The 15407-nt window shown below is 51.2% G+C and overlaps 1 protein-coding gene across 4 annotated transcripts in view; it reads left to right on the forward strand.

The window, feature by feature from the left end:
- Window positions 1-15407, forward strand: part of Atp9a (ATPase phospholipid transporting 9A (putative)) — a 143495-nt gene that overhangs the window by 13121 nt on the left and 114967 nt on the right. For 2 of the 4 annotated variants that reach the window (XM_010618207.3, XM_033767140.1), the window contains exon 1: window positions 12251-12297. The exons of 1 other annotated variant lie outside the window; for it this stretch is intronic. In XM_010618207.3, the coding sequence (XP_010616509.1) occupies window positions 12266-12297 (32 nt within the window). In that variant the 5' untranslated portion in view covers window positions 12251-12265. Of the gene's footprint in view, window positions 1-7050; window positions 7123-12250; window positions 12298-15407 lie in introns of those variants that run through there. One more of the 4 variants, XM_010618208.2, reaches the window with a different exon arrangement.

Raw genomic sequence — 15407 nt, forward strand, 5'->3', positions numbered from 1 at the left:
GAATAAATATATATTTTAAAAAACAAAGTTTCTGGTTGGGATCGGAGGCAGAACATACCTCCAACACACCTTTAAAGTTTGCTGGCTTTGTAATGGATTTATTTTCTAGACAGTGGTAGGGGCTCGGATTCAAATCACTCCGGCTTGTGCCAGGCGTTTGCATATTTGTCCTCGTGTAAACTGGGTTTTTGGGAGTAGCACCGGCGGGGTGGAAACCCTTCCAGTGGAAAGGCTTCCGGAGCTGTACCAGCTGTGGTGGGCGGGAGTGAGGTGAGCTAAAGGAGGAGACGGCGGTGAGATGGGTCAGGCTCGCTGCTGAGCCCGGGAGCTGGGAGGAGAGGGGCCCCGGGCTAATGGCGTGCAAAAGTCATTTGAGCTCTTGGGGTTAATTTCTCCACTTCAAAAGGAAACTAAGATTCAGTGACAGGGTCTAGAGGTTGTCAGTGAGAGGAGGTGGATTTAAACTGTACTACCCAATTTCACCTAATGGTTCTGGACATTAAAGCTGCAGGATGATTGGGGATTTTGATAAAAAGCCAAAAATAATAAAAAATATTAAAAGGTGTCACATGCCCCAGGGAGCAGAGTGTCATTCTTGCTGGCTGAGGGTTGTAGCATATTTGCTGGGGACTTTGTGGGCCCTGAAGTTCTTTTCTTCCTGATGCCCAGAAGACTCAGGCAGGAAGCTAGGAAACGAGGCTACGTTATGACGTTTGGTTGAATGGAGTTGCCTTCTGTGAAACACGAGAAGGCTGTTAGGAACCTGAACTCTGGATTCCAGGTGCTTGGTTCAAGTGCAGGCTCTGCTGCTGACCAGATGTGTGACCCGCAAGAACTGCTTCTCTTTCTCTGGGTCTAGTTTTTCATCTGCAAAGTGGGAATGACAGTAATAGTTTCTGCCTCTTGTGGTTGTCTTGAGACAAGCCATTGTGAAGTTTAGAACACAAAGTGCCCCTTCCGCCTTAGGTGTTTACTTGGGTTAATAGTAATTCTCAGGGGGTTGTGTGAGGTTTACTAGGAGTGAGCAAGGATGATTTGATGTGTTTGCACTTAGGGGACAGGAGGTTTTGGGTATGACCTGCTTTGAGAAAGAACTGAGTATTTACATATTCCATCACAGTTTTTCTTTTTTAGATCCTGTATTGAGATATGCTCTACATAACGTAAAATATATTACTATCCGTATAAGTTCACTGATTTTCTTTTCAAGTAACTTTATAAACTGGGTGTGGTGGCACACGCCTCTAAGCCCAGCACTGGGGAGGCCAAGGCAAGAGGAGTTCAAGGCCAGCCTGAGCTACGTAGTGAGACTCTGTCTCAAAAAAACAAAAAATAAAGTAACTTTACAGAGCTGTGCAGCCATCACAACAGTCCAGTTTTGTTGTTTTGTGGTGCTGAAGATCACACACAGGGGCTTGTATGTGATACTTGGCAAGTGCTCTACCCCTGAGCTACACCTCCAGCCCCACAGTCCAGACTCAGGACATTTGATTGCCCCCAAAGTCCCTTCCTGCTCATTTGTAGTTAATCCCAGGCGACCAGTGATCTGCTTTTCTACTTCTGTAAGTCTGCCCTCTCTGGGATTTCATATAAATATAGCTATGCTTCATGTGTGTGTGTGCTTGGGTGCGTGTGTGTGTCTGTCTGTCTTTCATTTAGCACAATTCTTTTTTTGTTGTTTTTTAATTTTTTCCGGTACCAGGGATTGAACTCTGGACCTTGCGCTTATGAGGGAAGAGGCACCCAAGTTAGATCCCCCGCCCAGCTCAATCCCTTTTTATTGTTGAGTAGAATCCCTTTGTGTGGTTGGCCTACATGTTGATTTTACCCTCATTGTGGCGGTGTGGATGGATCCCTGCTCCGGCTGTTTCCGAGATCAAGGCTAAGGCACGCGCATCCTTGCGTGTGTGCCTTCTGCCTGTCTCCTGTGGGTGGTTGCGGCCCAGAGTGTCAGCTTCTCCTGTGTCCTCCAAGCCTCACTGTCCTCTGAGCGTTCATTGTTGCTGTTGCTCACGATTTGGGCCTGGGTCTCCTCCCCTGCTCTGCTCATCTGGCCCCTTAGCCCATACAACCACCTCCCTGGAGGAACCAGATCTCTCCCTCTGCCCCAGATGCTGCCTCCCCATCTGCCCCAGCCAGAAGCCTGGGCTCTCCTCCGCGGTGATTCCCAGCTCAGAGAAGAGATCACTTAGCCTTTCCCAAAGCCTCTGAGCTACTCCTCTGGCACTGCCATCCCCCCGCACCTGTGCTGTGGCTGTCCTGAGGTCTGCATGAAGTCCTGCGTCAGACCCTCCTGTGTCCTCCTCTCTGGCTCCCTTGTGACGCAGGCCCTTTGCATATGCCGTTCAGATGCTGTGCCTGGCCTGTTCTCTGCCTCCTTCCCCTTGGCTTCTGTCAAGCCTGCCTGGGGTCCCACATGAGAGCCTTCCCTGCTTTTGCTGACTAGAGACCAGATCCTCCTCGGGGAGCCTCCTCTTCCTCACACAGTGATTCTCTGCCTGGGGACATCACAGGGCCCTGGTGGCATCTCTGTCCCATTCTATAGGAGCTGGTATGGAGGGCAAGGGCAAAGCCTGGCTGGAGCCAGTTACCATAAAGAAGTCAAACATTAATAGAACAGAATCACATAATATGGAATGCGGATTCTTCAGAGGTTATGACATGTGCAGCGGTGGTGGGGCAGAATCACGACCCCCTAACCTGGCCACATCCTTGTCACCTGTGAAGTTACTTTGCAGTTGTGATAACGTCAGTGACCTGGATGTTCATCCTGGATAGTCTTGTGCAGTCCCAGGACCCTGACAAGGGAGAAAGAGGTAGGAGGGGGTGGCAGGGTCGGAGAGACTGCAGAGTGCTGTGCTGCCGGTGGGAGGATGGGAGAAGGGCCTTGGGTCAGGGGACTGGGGCCTCTGAGCTGGGGAAGGCAGGGCAGATAGTCTCCCTGGACCCCCGCAGGAGCACAGGCTGCCCAACTGTGACTGTAGCCCTTTTGGATCCAGTTTGAATTTCTAACCTCCAGAACTGTAAGAGACTGTATATATGACTGTATGTTACATTTGCACTGCTTTTAGCCAATCAGTAGTAGGTTTTTGTTTTGTTTTAACAGCAGCAAGGGAAAGCCCAGAGAGGCCAGGGCCGTACTGTGGATCTTGGTGACAGATTCTTGCACTAGGCTTCCCATCCCGTGGGGGTGGTTGGGGTGGAGACCAGAAGCCCCTGCCTGGGCAGATGCCTCAGGAGCATTTGAAGCCCCAGCCGACCTTTTGCTGGAGAGCCCGGAACTTACACGGACACATTAGTGTGACTCCTTACCTGACCATGGAGAAGATGAATGGACCTGTGGTATTTTGGTTCTGAGCCAGATGCTGGCTTTCTCTTTGTTGGTTCTTGTTTTACTGATGAGGAAACTGAGGCATCTAGTCAAGGCGGAGAGTGAGTGGCAGAAACTAATCAGAAGCCAGGCGAGGCCCGGCAAGGCCCACTGGGCAGGGTTCCCTTCCTGGGCAGCCTTTGAGCAGCTCTGCTTTGCAGCACGGTCTGTCTCTGCTGTTTGTTTCCCACCAGCAACAACGAGTTTTTATTTGCTTGTGCATTTGGTGGGGAGGGTGACCTTTTTTTTTTTTTTTTGGGGGGACAGGGTCTCACTATGTAGTGAGACTGCCCTGGAACTCACTATGTAGCCCAGGCTGGTCTTGAAGTCACAGCGATCCTGCTGCCTCAGCCTCTCGAGTGCTGGGATTACAGGCGTGCACCACCACGCCCGGCAGGGGTGACACTTTTTACCCACTTTTAATGTTTTGCAGTGCTAGGAGTAGATCCCGAGTCCTTGCTAGGCAAATGCTCTACTACCAGCTATCGCACTGGCCTGTGATGATTTTCAGTCAGTCCCCAGAACAGGCTGGCTTTGTGGCCCTGTGGTGGAACGTTTGGATCCTAGAGTTAAAGCACCCTCGGCTAATGCGCCAGATGTACTGTTCTAGTAGAGGTTGTCCCTTTTCTGAAATGCTTAGGACTAGAAGTGTTTGAGATTTAGCATTTTTTAGATTGTGAGATATTTGCGTGTACATAATAAGATACCTTGGGGATAGGCTCTAAGTATATACCTACCACATATAACTCAGAGGTAATTTTATACAATATTTTATTTTATTTGAATGGGATCTCATTATATTGCCACGGCTACCCTTCAAACCCCTGAGCTCAGAAGATCCTCCTTCCTCAGCCTCCCAAGTAGCTAGGATTGAAGGTGCAAGCCACCACGCCTGACGTTACACGGTATTTCAAATCTGCTTGAAACAAATCTTTATGGTATAGAATTTCCCATTTGTGGTGTCGTCAGTGCTCAGAAGTGTCAGATTTTGGAATTGTTTGGATTTTGGGGTTAGAGATGCTCACTCTGCATTTGTGTAACTCCAAGCCGCCATGCCTCAGTTTCCTTTTCTGTAAAACGGAGATGAGGCAAGAGTGTCTGCGTTGTCGTGCATGGTGCATCTGGAATAGCAGATGGGTGCTGGGAGAGTGAGGTCAGGGAGAATTCTCAGTATGCAGGGTGGGACTGGACCTCAAGCGGGCTGAGCCTCTTTCCCAGCAAAAGTGACTTTTCTTCTGGAACATTGTGTGGGCGTCAGTTGAGCAAGGGCTGTGGCCGGAACTAACTGTACTGCAGCCTCTTGGAGCTGCACAAGTCCCCAAGCCCGAGTGACAGGTGCTGCAGGCCTCAGCCCCCCTGTAGCTGTCCTCTGTGCTGTGTCGAAGGCCGTCAGACATGAGGGTCTCAAGGTTCCTGGAAACTAAGAAAAATAGTGTCCACATCGGGACTTTCTTCATCAGATAGGTCAGTGCCAGACAAGATCTCACCATATGCTGTAGGCTGGCCTTGAGCTCTCAGTCTTCCTACCTCAGTTCCCTGAGTGCTGGGATTATATGTGTTTGCCACTGCAACAAGCAGATCCACTCCTTTTAAAGCTCTGAGTTTAAAAAAAAATTTTTTTTTGCAGTGCTGGGGGTCAAATTTGGGGTTTTGTGTGTGCTGTGCAGGCTCTGTATCACTGAGCTACTCCCCAAAGCCCTGAACTTTTTATTGGAGCCGTCACTTGTAATTTTTGGTATAAAAATACTTTTTCTCAGCAGAGTGTGATGGCACACACCTGTAATCCTGGCACTCAGGAGGCTGAGGCAGGAGGATTTTGAGTTTGAGGCCAGCCCTGGCTACATAGTGAGACTCTGTCGCAAAAAGCAAATAGAAGCTGGGAATTTAGCTCTGCGGTTCCATGGCCTGCCTTGCAAGTACAAGGACCCGAGTTCAATCCTCGGTACCAAAAAAAAAAAATCGAAAAGCAAATAGATAAACAACAAAATAAAATGCTGTTTCTCTTTGACATGGTGGAGTGGTGTTAAAATAGATAAACAACAAAATAAAATGCTGTTTCTCTTTGACATGGTGGAGTGGTGTTAGGTATGATTCTCATTTATCACCGGAGTTACGTTCTATGGTCATGTGAGCCCTGAATTACTGAGTACTGGCCCATGGCTCCCTGGGGAAACGCAGGCATTGGATTTCGCAGGACTCTGGTCATATTTTTGTCAACTGATCAATACAGAACTTTGTTGTGTGTTTCTGTTTAAAGACCCTGTGGTGAATTAACTAACAGCTTGCATTGCTCAGCCTGAGTCAGCATGGTTGGCATGCATGGAAAACCCACCTGAGGACTGTTGTCAGTGGCATAAAAAAGAGAGCTGGAAGGGAAGAGGGGGCTGTTGATCTTCTAGGAGAAGCTTGGCTCTGCAGGTTTTCCTGGTGCAAACTCGCCTGTTCTCCTTGGAGGAGGAGCTCGGGGCCTTGCTGTGGCTGGGAACGGCTGGCTGCTGTTCTCCTCCGGGGAGCTCTGATCGTCACTTCCTGGCTCCAGCGCAGCTCCCTCAGCCTGGCGGCACAGACCCTTCACCCCGCTGCCTGCCGGGGCAGGCTTTCTGGCTCCCACCACTGGCCTTTGGGCCTCCTGGGTGTAGATTCTCCACGGGGACTTGCATGAGACGTTGCTGAGGGCTCCGGGCCCCTGGCTGGACTCTGGGCCTTCAACTGGACTTGTGTGGGACACTGCTGGGATCCATGCCCTTGCGTGGATTCTTTGGGTCTCTAGTATGGGGCTCATCTCTTGGACTCCTCTGCATTTGACTTTTTGGGAGAATAGTATAAAATAATCCTATAAATTATGTTTTATATTAAATATATTCCCTTCCACAACCCTGACTACAGTAGACCCCATGTGTAATATAGACCGTGGCTTCATTATCATTGAACTCAAAGTTCACCTAACACATTTCTGTTTAAGGCAACATTCCAGCCTTCTTGGGCTTGGGAGCACCAGACAACACCAAGCACCATTTGCTGTTTGTTTGTTTTTCCTCTTGGTACCTAGGAGCTATCACTGAACCACATCCCCAGCCCTATTTATTTATTTATATTTTATTTTACTTATTTTGAGATAGGGTCTTGCTGTGTAATCCAGGCTAGCCTTGAATTCACTGTTTAGCCCAGGCTGGCCTCAAACTGGCAGTGTCCCTCCTGCCTCAGCCTCCCGAGTGTTGGGATTGCAGCTGTGCTACACCGTGCTGGGCCAAGAAAATATGCAGAGATGGGAAAAATAGCACAGAGGACTCCTGTGTGCAGTGAGAGCAGTAGCCGGAAGGTGGGGTGCACTGCATTCAGTTGTGGGGGGGCACTGGTATCCAGGGCCGCTCAAGTTCCTGCCACCGAGCTCGTGTCTGTGCAGCACTGTGACCATGTTCCTGGTATCCTTGTGGGCTTTACAAACAGGAAGCAGGGAAGCCAGGAGGCCCGAGGCTCGGTGTGCGAGAGCTGCGTCAGTGTCCTTCATGTGTGCTGAGCTCCTGTCTCGGGTGTGACGTTGTCCTCCATTCACGTCCCTTCCCCTGCTCTCGGCCCCTGGGTGAGGGCAGTCAGTGGAGCCCTGGCGGCGGGCCACCGGAAAGTACACTCCGTGCCCTCTGCCAGCTGCCCAGCTGCACCAGTGCCACCCACTGCCAGCTACAGAGCCCCACCCCTCCCAGACCGGGTGCTTGGCCCGCGTGATGACCGGGGATGTGTCGTTACGGACCCAGGTGAGGACTGGGGAGCGCTCGCCTTGCCTGCTGGACTTCTGCCAGCGGCTCTTCCTGGCTGCAAGGTTGGAGAGCAGGGCCCTGTGTGCCAGGCCTCAAGGGGATCAGCGGTCATTTGACCTTCGTCTTAGCCACACGAAGGACAGTTTGGAAGGAGGAGGCTGGGCTCTGGGCTTTTGGCCTCCTGAAAACAAGCAGTTCTGTGCGTCTTTCCTCAGCTGCAAACGACGCAAGCCACAAGCGCTGGGCACAAAGCGCCTTCACCTCATTCTCTTGGCAGTGCTGGGACCGAGCCCAGGGCCCAGGTGTTCTCCTGCTGAGCTACATCCCCAGCCTGTGGCCTTGGATTTACTTAGAACAAAGACAAGCGGCAGCATTTGCACCATGACCTTTACCTCCCCAGGGAGAGCGGCCCTGGGGTCTGTGCTGCTCGTCGGTGCTGTTGTGGAAAGATTGCTGGTGGGAGGCCTGGCCCGTCCTCGCTGCCCAGCATACCGAGGTTGGCACAGACTTTATGGCTTCTGTGTTGGAGCCAAGTGAAGCTGTTTCCTCTTGGTCGTGATGGCGGGAAGTGTCCACTTACAGCACTTCTGAGTGTAAAGGGAATCGACTTAAAGAATAATAGGAAGTCAGCCAGAGTTCCAGAGGCTTCTAGCAGCCTCAAGAGTGACACCTGCTATTTTAGGAGGTGGGGCCTGTGCTAAAATGACTGTGAAAGAGAGAATACTCTGGTTGTGCTCACAGAAAACCAAAATATAGTGTTTTGTCAAGTTATCCATGAAGAGCGTAGTTTAAACATGGATGGTTAGTTTACCAGGTTGACTCTGAATTTTGTTTTCTTCAGTCCTAGGAGTCGAACATTGGGGCGCTCTACAGCTCAGCTACACCCCAGCCCTTTTTATTTTTTTATTGTGAGAGAACGAATGTCTTGCAGAGTTGCCCAGGCTGGGTTCAGGCTTGTGATACTCCTGCCTCAGCCTCTCCTGAGTAGCTAGGATTACGGGCATGTGCCCCCCCCACCCAGGCTTTGACTGGGGAATCCTACTGTTTCTGTTACTTTTATCTTAGCAGTTTGAGAAGACAGCTGGAAGGAAGTGCTTGCGGGCAGGGCGGCTGGTGAGAGCTGGAGGCAGAGCTGGGTGGGTCCGGGGAACTTTCTTCCCTGTGGGGCATTTGCCCGGTGCCAGAGAGTACTCTGCTGGCTGCTGTCCCCAAGGAGGAAGCCACGTGTGGTGTCAGCAGCGTCTTGCTCGTAGAACAGCTTGGCAGGGTCACCTGCTCCTGCCAGGCCGTTGGCAGTGACCAGGGGTGAAGTCAGAGGTGGTCAGGCTGGGGGTCAGGCCGGTGGACCTCGGTTCTGCCCTGTGCTAGGCTTGGCGGTGCTCTGAGGTGGGCACTGTCCCTGCACTGCAGATGCTTAACAGCGTCCCTGGCTGGACCCGGTGGATGCCAGCAGCACCTCCCATGTACACTGGTGACAACCACAATGCTTCCGGGCCTTCCCAAGAGTCCCCTAAGAGGACTGGACACCCTGGTGGGAGCATTGGGTGCGGGTTGGCAGTGAAAACTCACTCTTGTTGTCCTCCTAAAGTGACTCACTCTCTTAAAAATACCGAAACCTGTTGGGCCAGAAATTCACATCAACACTATGGTTCTTGACTCGGAGCCCAGCTTTCTGGCTTAGTGACCGAGGGTAGCACTGAGCTGTCCGCAGAGTCTCAGGGCAGTGCTACCCTGTCACCCCAGCCCTTCCCTGGGTCCAGTCCCTAACCTCTGCTGAAAGTGACTGTATGAGGTGATGAAGTTAAAGTGAGGCCATCAGGGTGGCCCCACCCAGTCTGACTGGGGTCCTTGGAGAGGTGAGGACTCGAGGCACCACCTGAGGATGCACTGTCTGCAAGCCAAGGAGAGAAGCCTAGCGGGGAAGCAGCCCTGCAAACACCTTGGTCTTGGGCTCACAAAATAAGTGTCTGCTGTTTAAACCCCCAGTCTGTGATATCTTGCTGTGGCAGACAAAACAAAGCAACATGAAACAACTTGTTTCCTGCTGTTTTGCCAGAGGTGGTATCCCTTAGTATAATAAATGAAGAAACTTTTGTTTTCTCCTGGTATTAGTGGCAGTGTGATTTAGACTCTGTCTTGGGTGCTGGCTAAAACCGAGTTGTAGAGTTGTGTGGCTTGGGGCCAGGCCCCTCCTATCCCCCTTAGGGATAACCTAAAACATGCTCCATGTGGTCCGCAGGACCTTGGCTCTGTCCCCAGATGTTTGCTGCTGCTTAAAGGGTTTCCAGCTGTCACAGTTGCTGGTTTTGTTTTGTATGGCTGGTCGATAATACTTTAATACTTGTCACTTTGGTTGTGCTAACTGGGTGGGAATAGTAGCAGCTGCTAACCACTGTTCCATGCTCATTAGATACCAGGTGCTGTTCTCGGGGTTTTATATGGATCAACCCACTTCGTGCTCCTTACAGCCCCATTTTACAAGTGGGGCCACTGAGCAACAGAGTTTTTTCCTTTAAGAATAGTTTCGGTTTAGAATGATAAATACTTCAGTGTCTTAGTCTCCTACTCTTTTCTGGGACAAAATACCCAACACAAGTTACAGGTTTATTTGAACTCACAGTTTGTAGACGTCTTAATTCATAGTCATCTGGCGGCTTGGCAGAGGGACAATGCAGCGAAGAAACAGTCCAGGGCAGCGCAGACAGGAAGCAGCAGCCTTCCTCCTCCTCCCCTTTTGCTCCGTCCGTACTAGAAGCCTGTTGGTTGGTGTCACTTTCACCCGGGTGGGGCTTCTTTCTTCAGTAAATCTGCCTTTCACACCCAGAACTATGCCGACCCTAATCCAGTATCACACACCCATGGTCCCCTCACTTCCAAAAGCCCCACCTAGGAGTGCATGAGGCTTTGGGGAATGTCTAGATATAGGCTGTGACATTTAGTTTTTTAAAAGATTAATTTTAATTTGATTGTATGCAGAAAATAATGGTTTGGTGCCCATTCCTGTTACTTTTTCTGCAATGTCCATTTTTCTAAATAAGCTGATTGCAAACATTGTGCATTCACAAACAGAAAAGGAGCAGAAATTATTAGTGCACGGCTTGATTAATTTTCATGAAGCGAACACATTTATGAGCTAGCAACAGATAAAGGTAGTGATTGTTACTTCGCTAGCTTGTTCATGCTCTGAACTCTGATTTAACCTATATCCTGTTTTCTAATAGCGAAGGTTAGTGTTTTGCTTTTTTGTTTGTTTGTTTGGTACGGGGGATCAAACTTGGGACGTTGCACTTGCAAGGCGTCAGCACCACTGAGCTAAATCCCCGGGCCATTTGTTTTCATTTTTCAGTGCTGGGGTTGGACCCCATGGCCTTATGCATGCTCGGTAAGTGCTCTACCACTGGGCTACATCGTCCTCTCAGAAATTATTTTTGTTTGACCCTCCCCATCCCCCATACTGGGCACTGTACCTAGGGCCTTCTCAGTGAGGGATCCCTGGATATTTACTTTTGGGGGGGCAGTCTTGCTAAATTGGACTCAAACTTGGAATCTTCCTGCTTTAGCCTCTCGAGTAGCTGGGATTACTGGAATGCACCGCTGCATCCAGCTTGTTTAATCTTAAATTTTATATAAATGGGATCATGTGGCATAAGCTCTGTAGTGCCTGGCTTTTTATCCTTGTTCTGTGATACTTAAAAGATCGAACCATGCCGCAGGTGAGTTAAGAGTCCGTGCGTTCCTGCTGCCCTGTGGCTGTTGTTTGACGTCGTCCGTGTGCTGTGCTGTAACAAAGTCCCCAGCTCCATGGTCTGAGTGGCTTCCGAAGAGCAGGAGGTTTTCTTCGCAGTTGGAGGCTGCAGAGCAGTGTAAGGGGAGGGAGAGCAGTTGGGGTTCCGGCTGGGCCCCTTCTGTGCTGTCCTCGCGGGAGGGTGAGGCTGCCACCTCATGAGCGAATGTCTCCCCAGGTCCGAAGGAGCCTCTCTTCATCCTGTGGCTCCACAGGATTTCAGCATCCGGGCTTTGAGGGGCCTTGACTGCCAGACCACAGCCTCCTGGTGTGAACACATCACCGGCTATTTCCCATCTCCTCTTGATGTTCCGGTCATAGCCAGCCTTTTTTAAATTAAAGAAAAGTTTATTAGTACACGTTGCAGTGCAGAATGTAGATAACAGCATTCTTTGTACTTCCCCCTGGGTCCTGGTTTTGGTGGCTCTGATTGTCACTTGCCCAGCAGATCCAGTTGCTCCCGGTCCTCGGCAACACTTGGTACATCTGTCTTCTTTCAGCCGTTCGGACTGGAGTGTAGCAGTCTTGGAAGAAGCTTACTTTTCATTCGTGGTTTGAGAGCGGCTTCCTCTTCTGTGTCTGAGCTCACGTTTTAGACGTACAAGTCAGCTGGCAAAGTGGTTCCATCCAAGTAGCTTCTTTTTTACCAGGGTCTTCAGGAAAAGTTTATGTTAGAAGGGGAACGGTAAAAAAAAAAAAAAAAAAAAAAAAAAAAAGGCACATTGCATTGTCCTTTAATTGAAAGATGAGTGCTCGCGTCTAAGAAAAATTAGAGAGTAGAGAAAAGCAATACAAGAAATAACAGTGTTGCTTTCCCTTCAAAGCCAGCCGGCAATTAATCCAAACATTGTAGCAGCCCCCTTCTTGCTCTGCTTCTGTGGATGCATTGTTTTTGAATAGGAGCCTGTGACACTTGTGTTTTTATGTTTTGCTTTTTCAAACCCTTAGCATTTTAATGTTTTTTGTGAATGGGGTCATTACAAAAGAAGCTTCAAATGCCACCTTGGGGCCTGGGGCTGTGTGGCTCAGTGGGAGAGCTTGTGTTTAGTTTGTGTGAGGCCGTGGGTTCCACCCGTAGTGTCTCCTCCAGCCCCTGAGAGCAGGGAGCAGCGCAGTATTTCCTGGAGTTGGCAACTCCAGTTGGCTTTGCCGGTGGCTTCTATTTTGACAAGTCCATCAGTGTTTTCATTCTGAATGCTGCTGTCCAAAGCAGTGCTCAGAAAACAAACAGGGAAAGCTGGGGGCGGCTCTGCCAAAAGCAGCCACCTGTCGGGCTGGATTAGCCAGGCCAGCAAAGCAACACTTGCAGAGCAGTTTTGTTCGTGACTGCACAGAAAGCCAGTGCTGGGATATTGGATGTTTCCGAGGATCGCCTGCTCTTGGAAAGGGTATGCAGATGTTGAAGCTTTATGTAGTCACAAAGAAGTGAACGGAAAATTATAGCATGAAGACTAAAAATAGTTGGGTTGATTCATCCATTGATTGATTCACTCCGTAAATATTTACTGCACACACTCTGGGCCTGGCAGCTGTAATGTTGGGGTTGGAGCAGAGACGCAAAGGACAGAATTCTGCCGGCAGGTGCTTATACTTGTAGCACTTGCTACGCTCTTGAAAGAACTCTGTTCACCCTGCTGTTTGCCCTGGGCCAGCACCCCGTCCTGGGTATGATCTGTGGGTCACCCTGTGTCTCTCTACCTTGACCAGTTCTAGGGTTGTTTCATTTCCCAGGAAAGCGAGGCTTGAGGGGTTTGGGACTAGCCCAGGGTCACACAGCATGAAGGCTGCTGCCTTCCTACCTCCTGGGTTCCCTGTCTGTCTTCTCTAAAGGCACCACCTCTGCTGAGTGGCATATTCTTTTTTTGTTCGTTTGTTTTTTTTTTGAGACAGTCTCACTACATCGCTCAGGCTGGCCTTGAACTCAGTTCTGCCTCAGCCTGCAGAGTGCTGGGATTATAGGCGTGCCCCACCACCCTTGGCCTGAGTGGCATATTCTTACCTGTCTGACCCTTTTTTCCTGTTCTCCTAGCCCAGGCACAAAATGCAGCCTCCCTGAGAACAGCAGCTTGTGTGTCTTAGTGTAAGAATTTCAGTGCTTAGCACAAAGGCTGCTGTGTGGTACGTTCTCGATAAATATTTGCTCATTGATCGAATGGGTTGAGTGAATAGTGGGAGCCAGGGTTCCAACGAGATCTGTCTGCTCCCTGCACCCTTGGTTTTATTCTGAAGCACGACTCGTCCTGCAGGTTCTTCATTCCTAGTGAATGAGGGAGGAGTTGGTGAGGGTGGACACAGGATGGAGCCAGAGGGAAGGAGACCCTCCCTCCCCTCTCCCTCCCTCTCCCCTCCCTCCCCTCTCCCTCCCTCTCCCCTCCCTCCCCTCTCCCTCCCTCTCCCCTCCCTCCCCTCTCCCTCCCTCTCCCCTCCCTCCCCTCTCCCTCCCTCTCCCCTCCCTCCCCTCTCCCTCCCTCTCCCCTCCCTCCCCTCTCCCTCCCTCTCCCCTCCCTCCCCTCTCCCTCCCTCTCCCCTCCCTCCCCTCTCCCTCCCTCTCCCCTCCCTCCCCTCTCCCTCCCTCTCCCCTCCCTCCCCTCTCCCTCCCTCTCCCCTCCCTCCCCTCTCCCTCCCTCTCCCCTCCCTCCCCTCTCCCTCCCTCTCCCCTCCCTCCCCTCTCCCTCCCTCTCCCCTCCCTCCCCTCTCCCTCCCTCTCCCCTCCCTCCCCTCTCCCTCCCTCTCCCCTCCCTCCCCTCTCCCTCCCTCTCCCCTCCCTCCCCTCTCCCTCCCTCTCCCCTCCCTCCCCTCTCCCTCCCTCTCCCCTCCCTCCCCTCTCCCTCCCTCTCCCCTCCCTCCCCTCTCCCTCCCTCTCCCCTCCCTCCCCTCTCCCTCCCTCTCCCCTCCCTCCCCTCTCCCTCCCTCTCCCCTCCCTCCCCTCTCCCTCCCTCTCCCCTCCCTCCCCTCTCCCTCCCTCTCCCCTCCCTCCCCTCTCCCTCCCTCTCCCCTCCCTCCCCTCTCCCTCCCTCTCCCCTCCCTCCCCTCTCCCTCCCTCTCCCCTCCCTCCCCTCTCCCTCCCTCTCCCCTCCCTCCCCTCTCCCTCCCTCTCCCCTCCCTCCCCTCTCCCTCCCTCTCCCCTCCCTCCCCTCTCCCTCCCTCTCCCCTCCCTCCCCTCTCCCTCCCTCTCCCCTCCCTCCCCTCTCCCTCCCTCCCCTCTCCCTTCCTCCCCTCTCCCTCCCCTCTTCCTCCCTCCCTCCTTCCTCCTCACCCTTGCTTCTCCATTTGGAACTTTGAGTTATTTCATTGTTGGTTTTTGAGACAGGGTCTTGCCATGTAGTTCACACTGTCCTTGATCTCTTGGTAATCCTCCTGCCTCAGCCTCCTGAATGCTGGGAATACAGGTGTGCACCACCACATCCAGCAGGACTTTTAAACTGCAGGTCCTTGCCACCACATTATGAAAGAAGTAATTCCTGTTACAGAAAGGACTATCATTTATTTACTTATCTTTTGATGGTGTTGAGGATCAAACCTAAGGTCTTATATATGCTAGGAGAGTGCTGTACCACTGAGCTATACCTCCTGCATCCTAGAATTATTAAAACCTTACATCCCATTGTGCATGTGTACGTATGTTTCCCTTTGGTCTGTGTGTTTGTATGAGAGAGAGTTTGTGTGTGTGTCTGTGTGAGTGCGCACAGCTGTGGGTTGAGACAGGATCTTGCTGCATAGTCCCAGGTAGCCTTGAATGAGCCCTGCATCCCTGGCTGGACTCCAGCTTGTGATCTTCTTGCCTCACCTTCCCAAGTGTGGGGATTGTAGGGCTGAAGTCTGTCTCTAATGAGCAGCTGATAAGTGATGTTATTTCAGTTCATTTCTGCTGTTGTAAATTAAAACATGGTCTGTAGAAGATGTCTTTTTAAAAAATAAAAGCTGTTAACCAGTGTATTAAAATAATTGCCGTAGGCATCTGCAGCTCTGACCTCAATTCTGACGGAAGTCTCAGAAGGACAGAGCAGGTGCTGCAAGGTGTTCTCCTGTAGGGACTCCCTGCCCGCCCACAGGTCCCTTGGCAGTGACAGTGACATTCCTGTCCTTTGCACCTCTGATAAGTCAGCACACACCTTTTCCGGGGATTTCCTGTTGCAGCTGCTGGGTCTTATTCTAATTCTGCATGTCACTGCCTTTGGTTCTGGCAACTTTAAAAGCCAGGGCTGTGGGGTGGCTTCCTGACCTACTCGTTCGTTGGCACCCATGGGCTGAGTCGGGAAGAGTGAATGGTGCAGAGCTCAGCTGCGCCCACAACCAGTCTCCCTCTGTAAGCTGTGGAGGATTGTTTTGTATTTTCGGTTTTATGATACAGGGTCTCACAGTTCAGGCTGGCCTTGAACTCATTGCGTTCCCCAGGTGGGCCTTGAACTCAAGTGATCCCCCTGCCTCAGGAGTGCTGGATTGTAGGTGTGCGCCAACACAGCTGGCTGAGAATTTCCTGATGAATATATATATATAT

The sequence above is a fragment of the Fukomys damarensis genome, unplaced genomic scaffold, assembly GCF_012274545.1.
Source record: "Fukomys damarensis isolate Sample0158 unplaced genomic scaffold, DMR_v1.0_HiC HiC_scaffold_22, whole genome shotgun sequence".
NCBI lineage: Eukaryota > Metazoa > Chordata > Mammalia > Rodentia > Bathyergidae > Fukomys > Fukomys damarensis.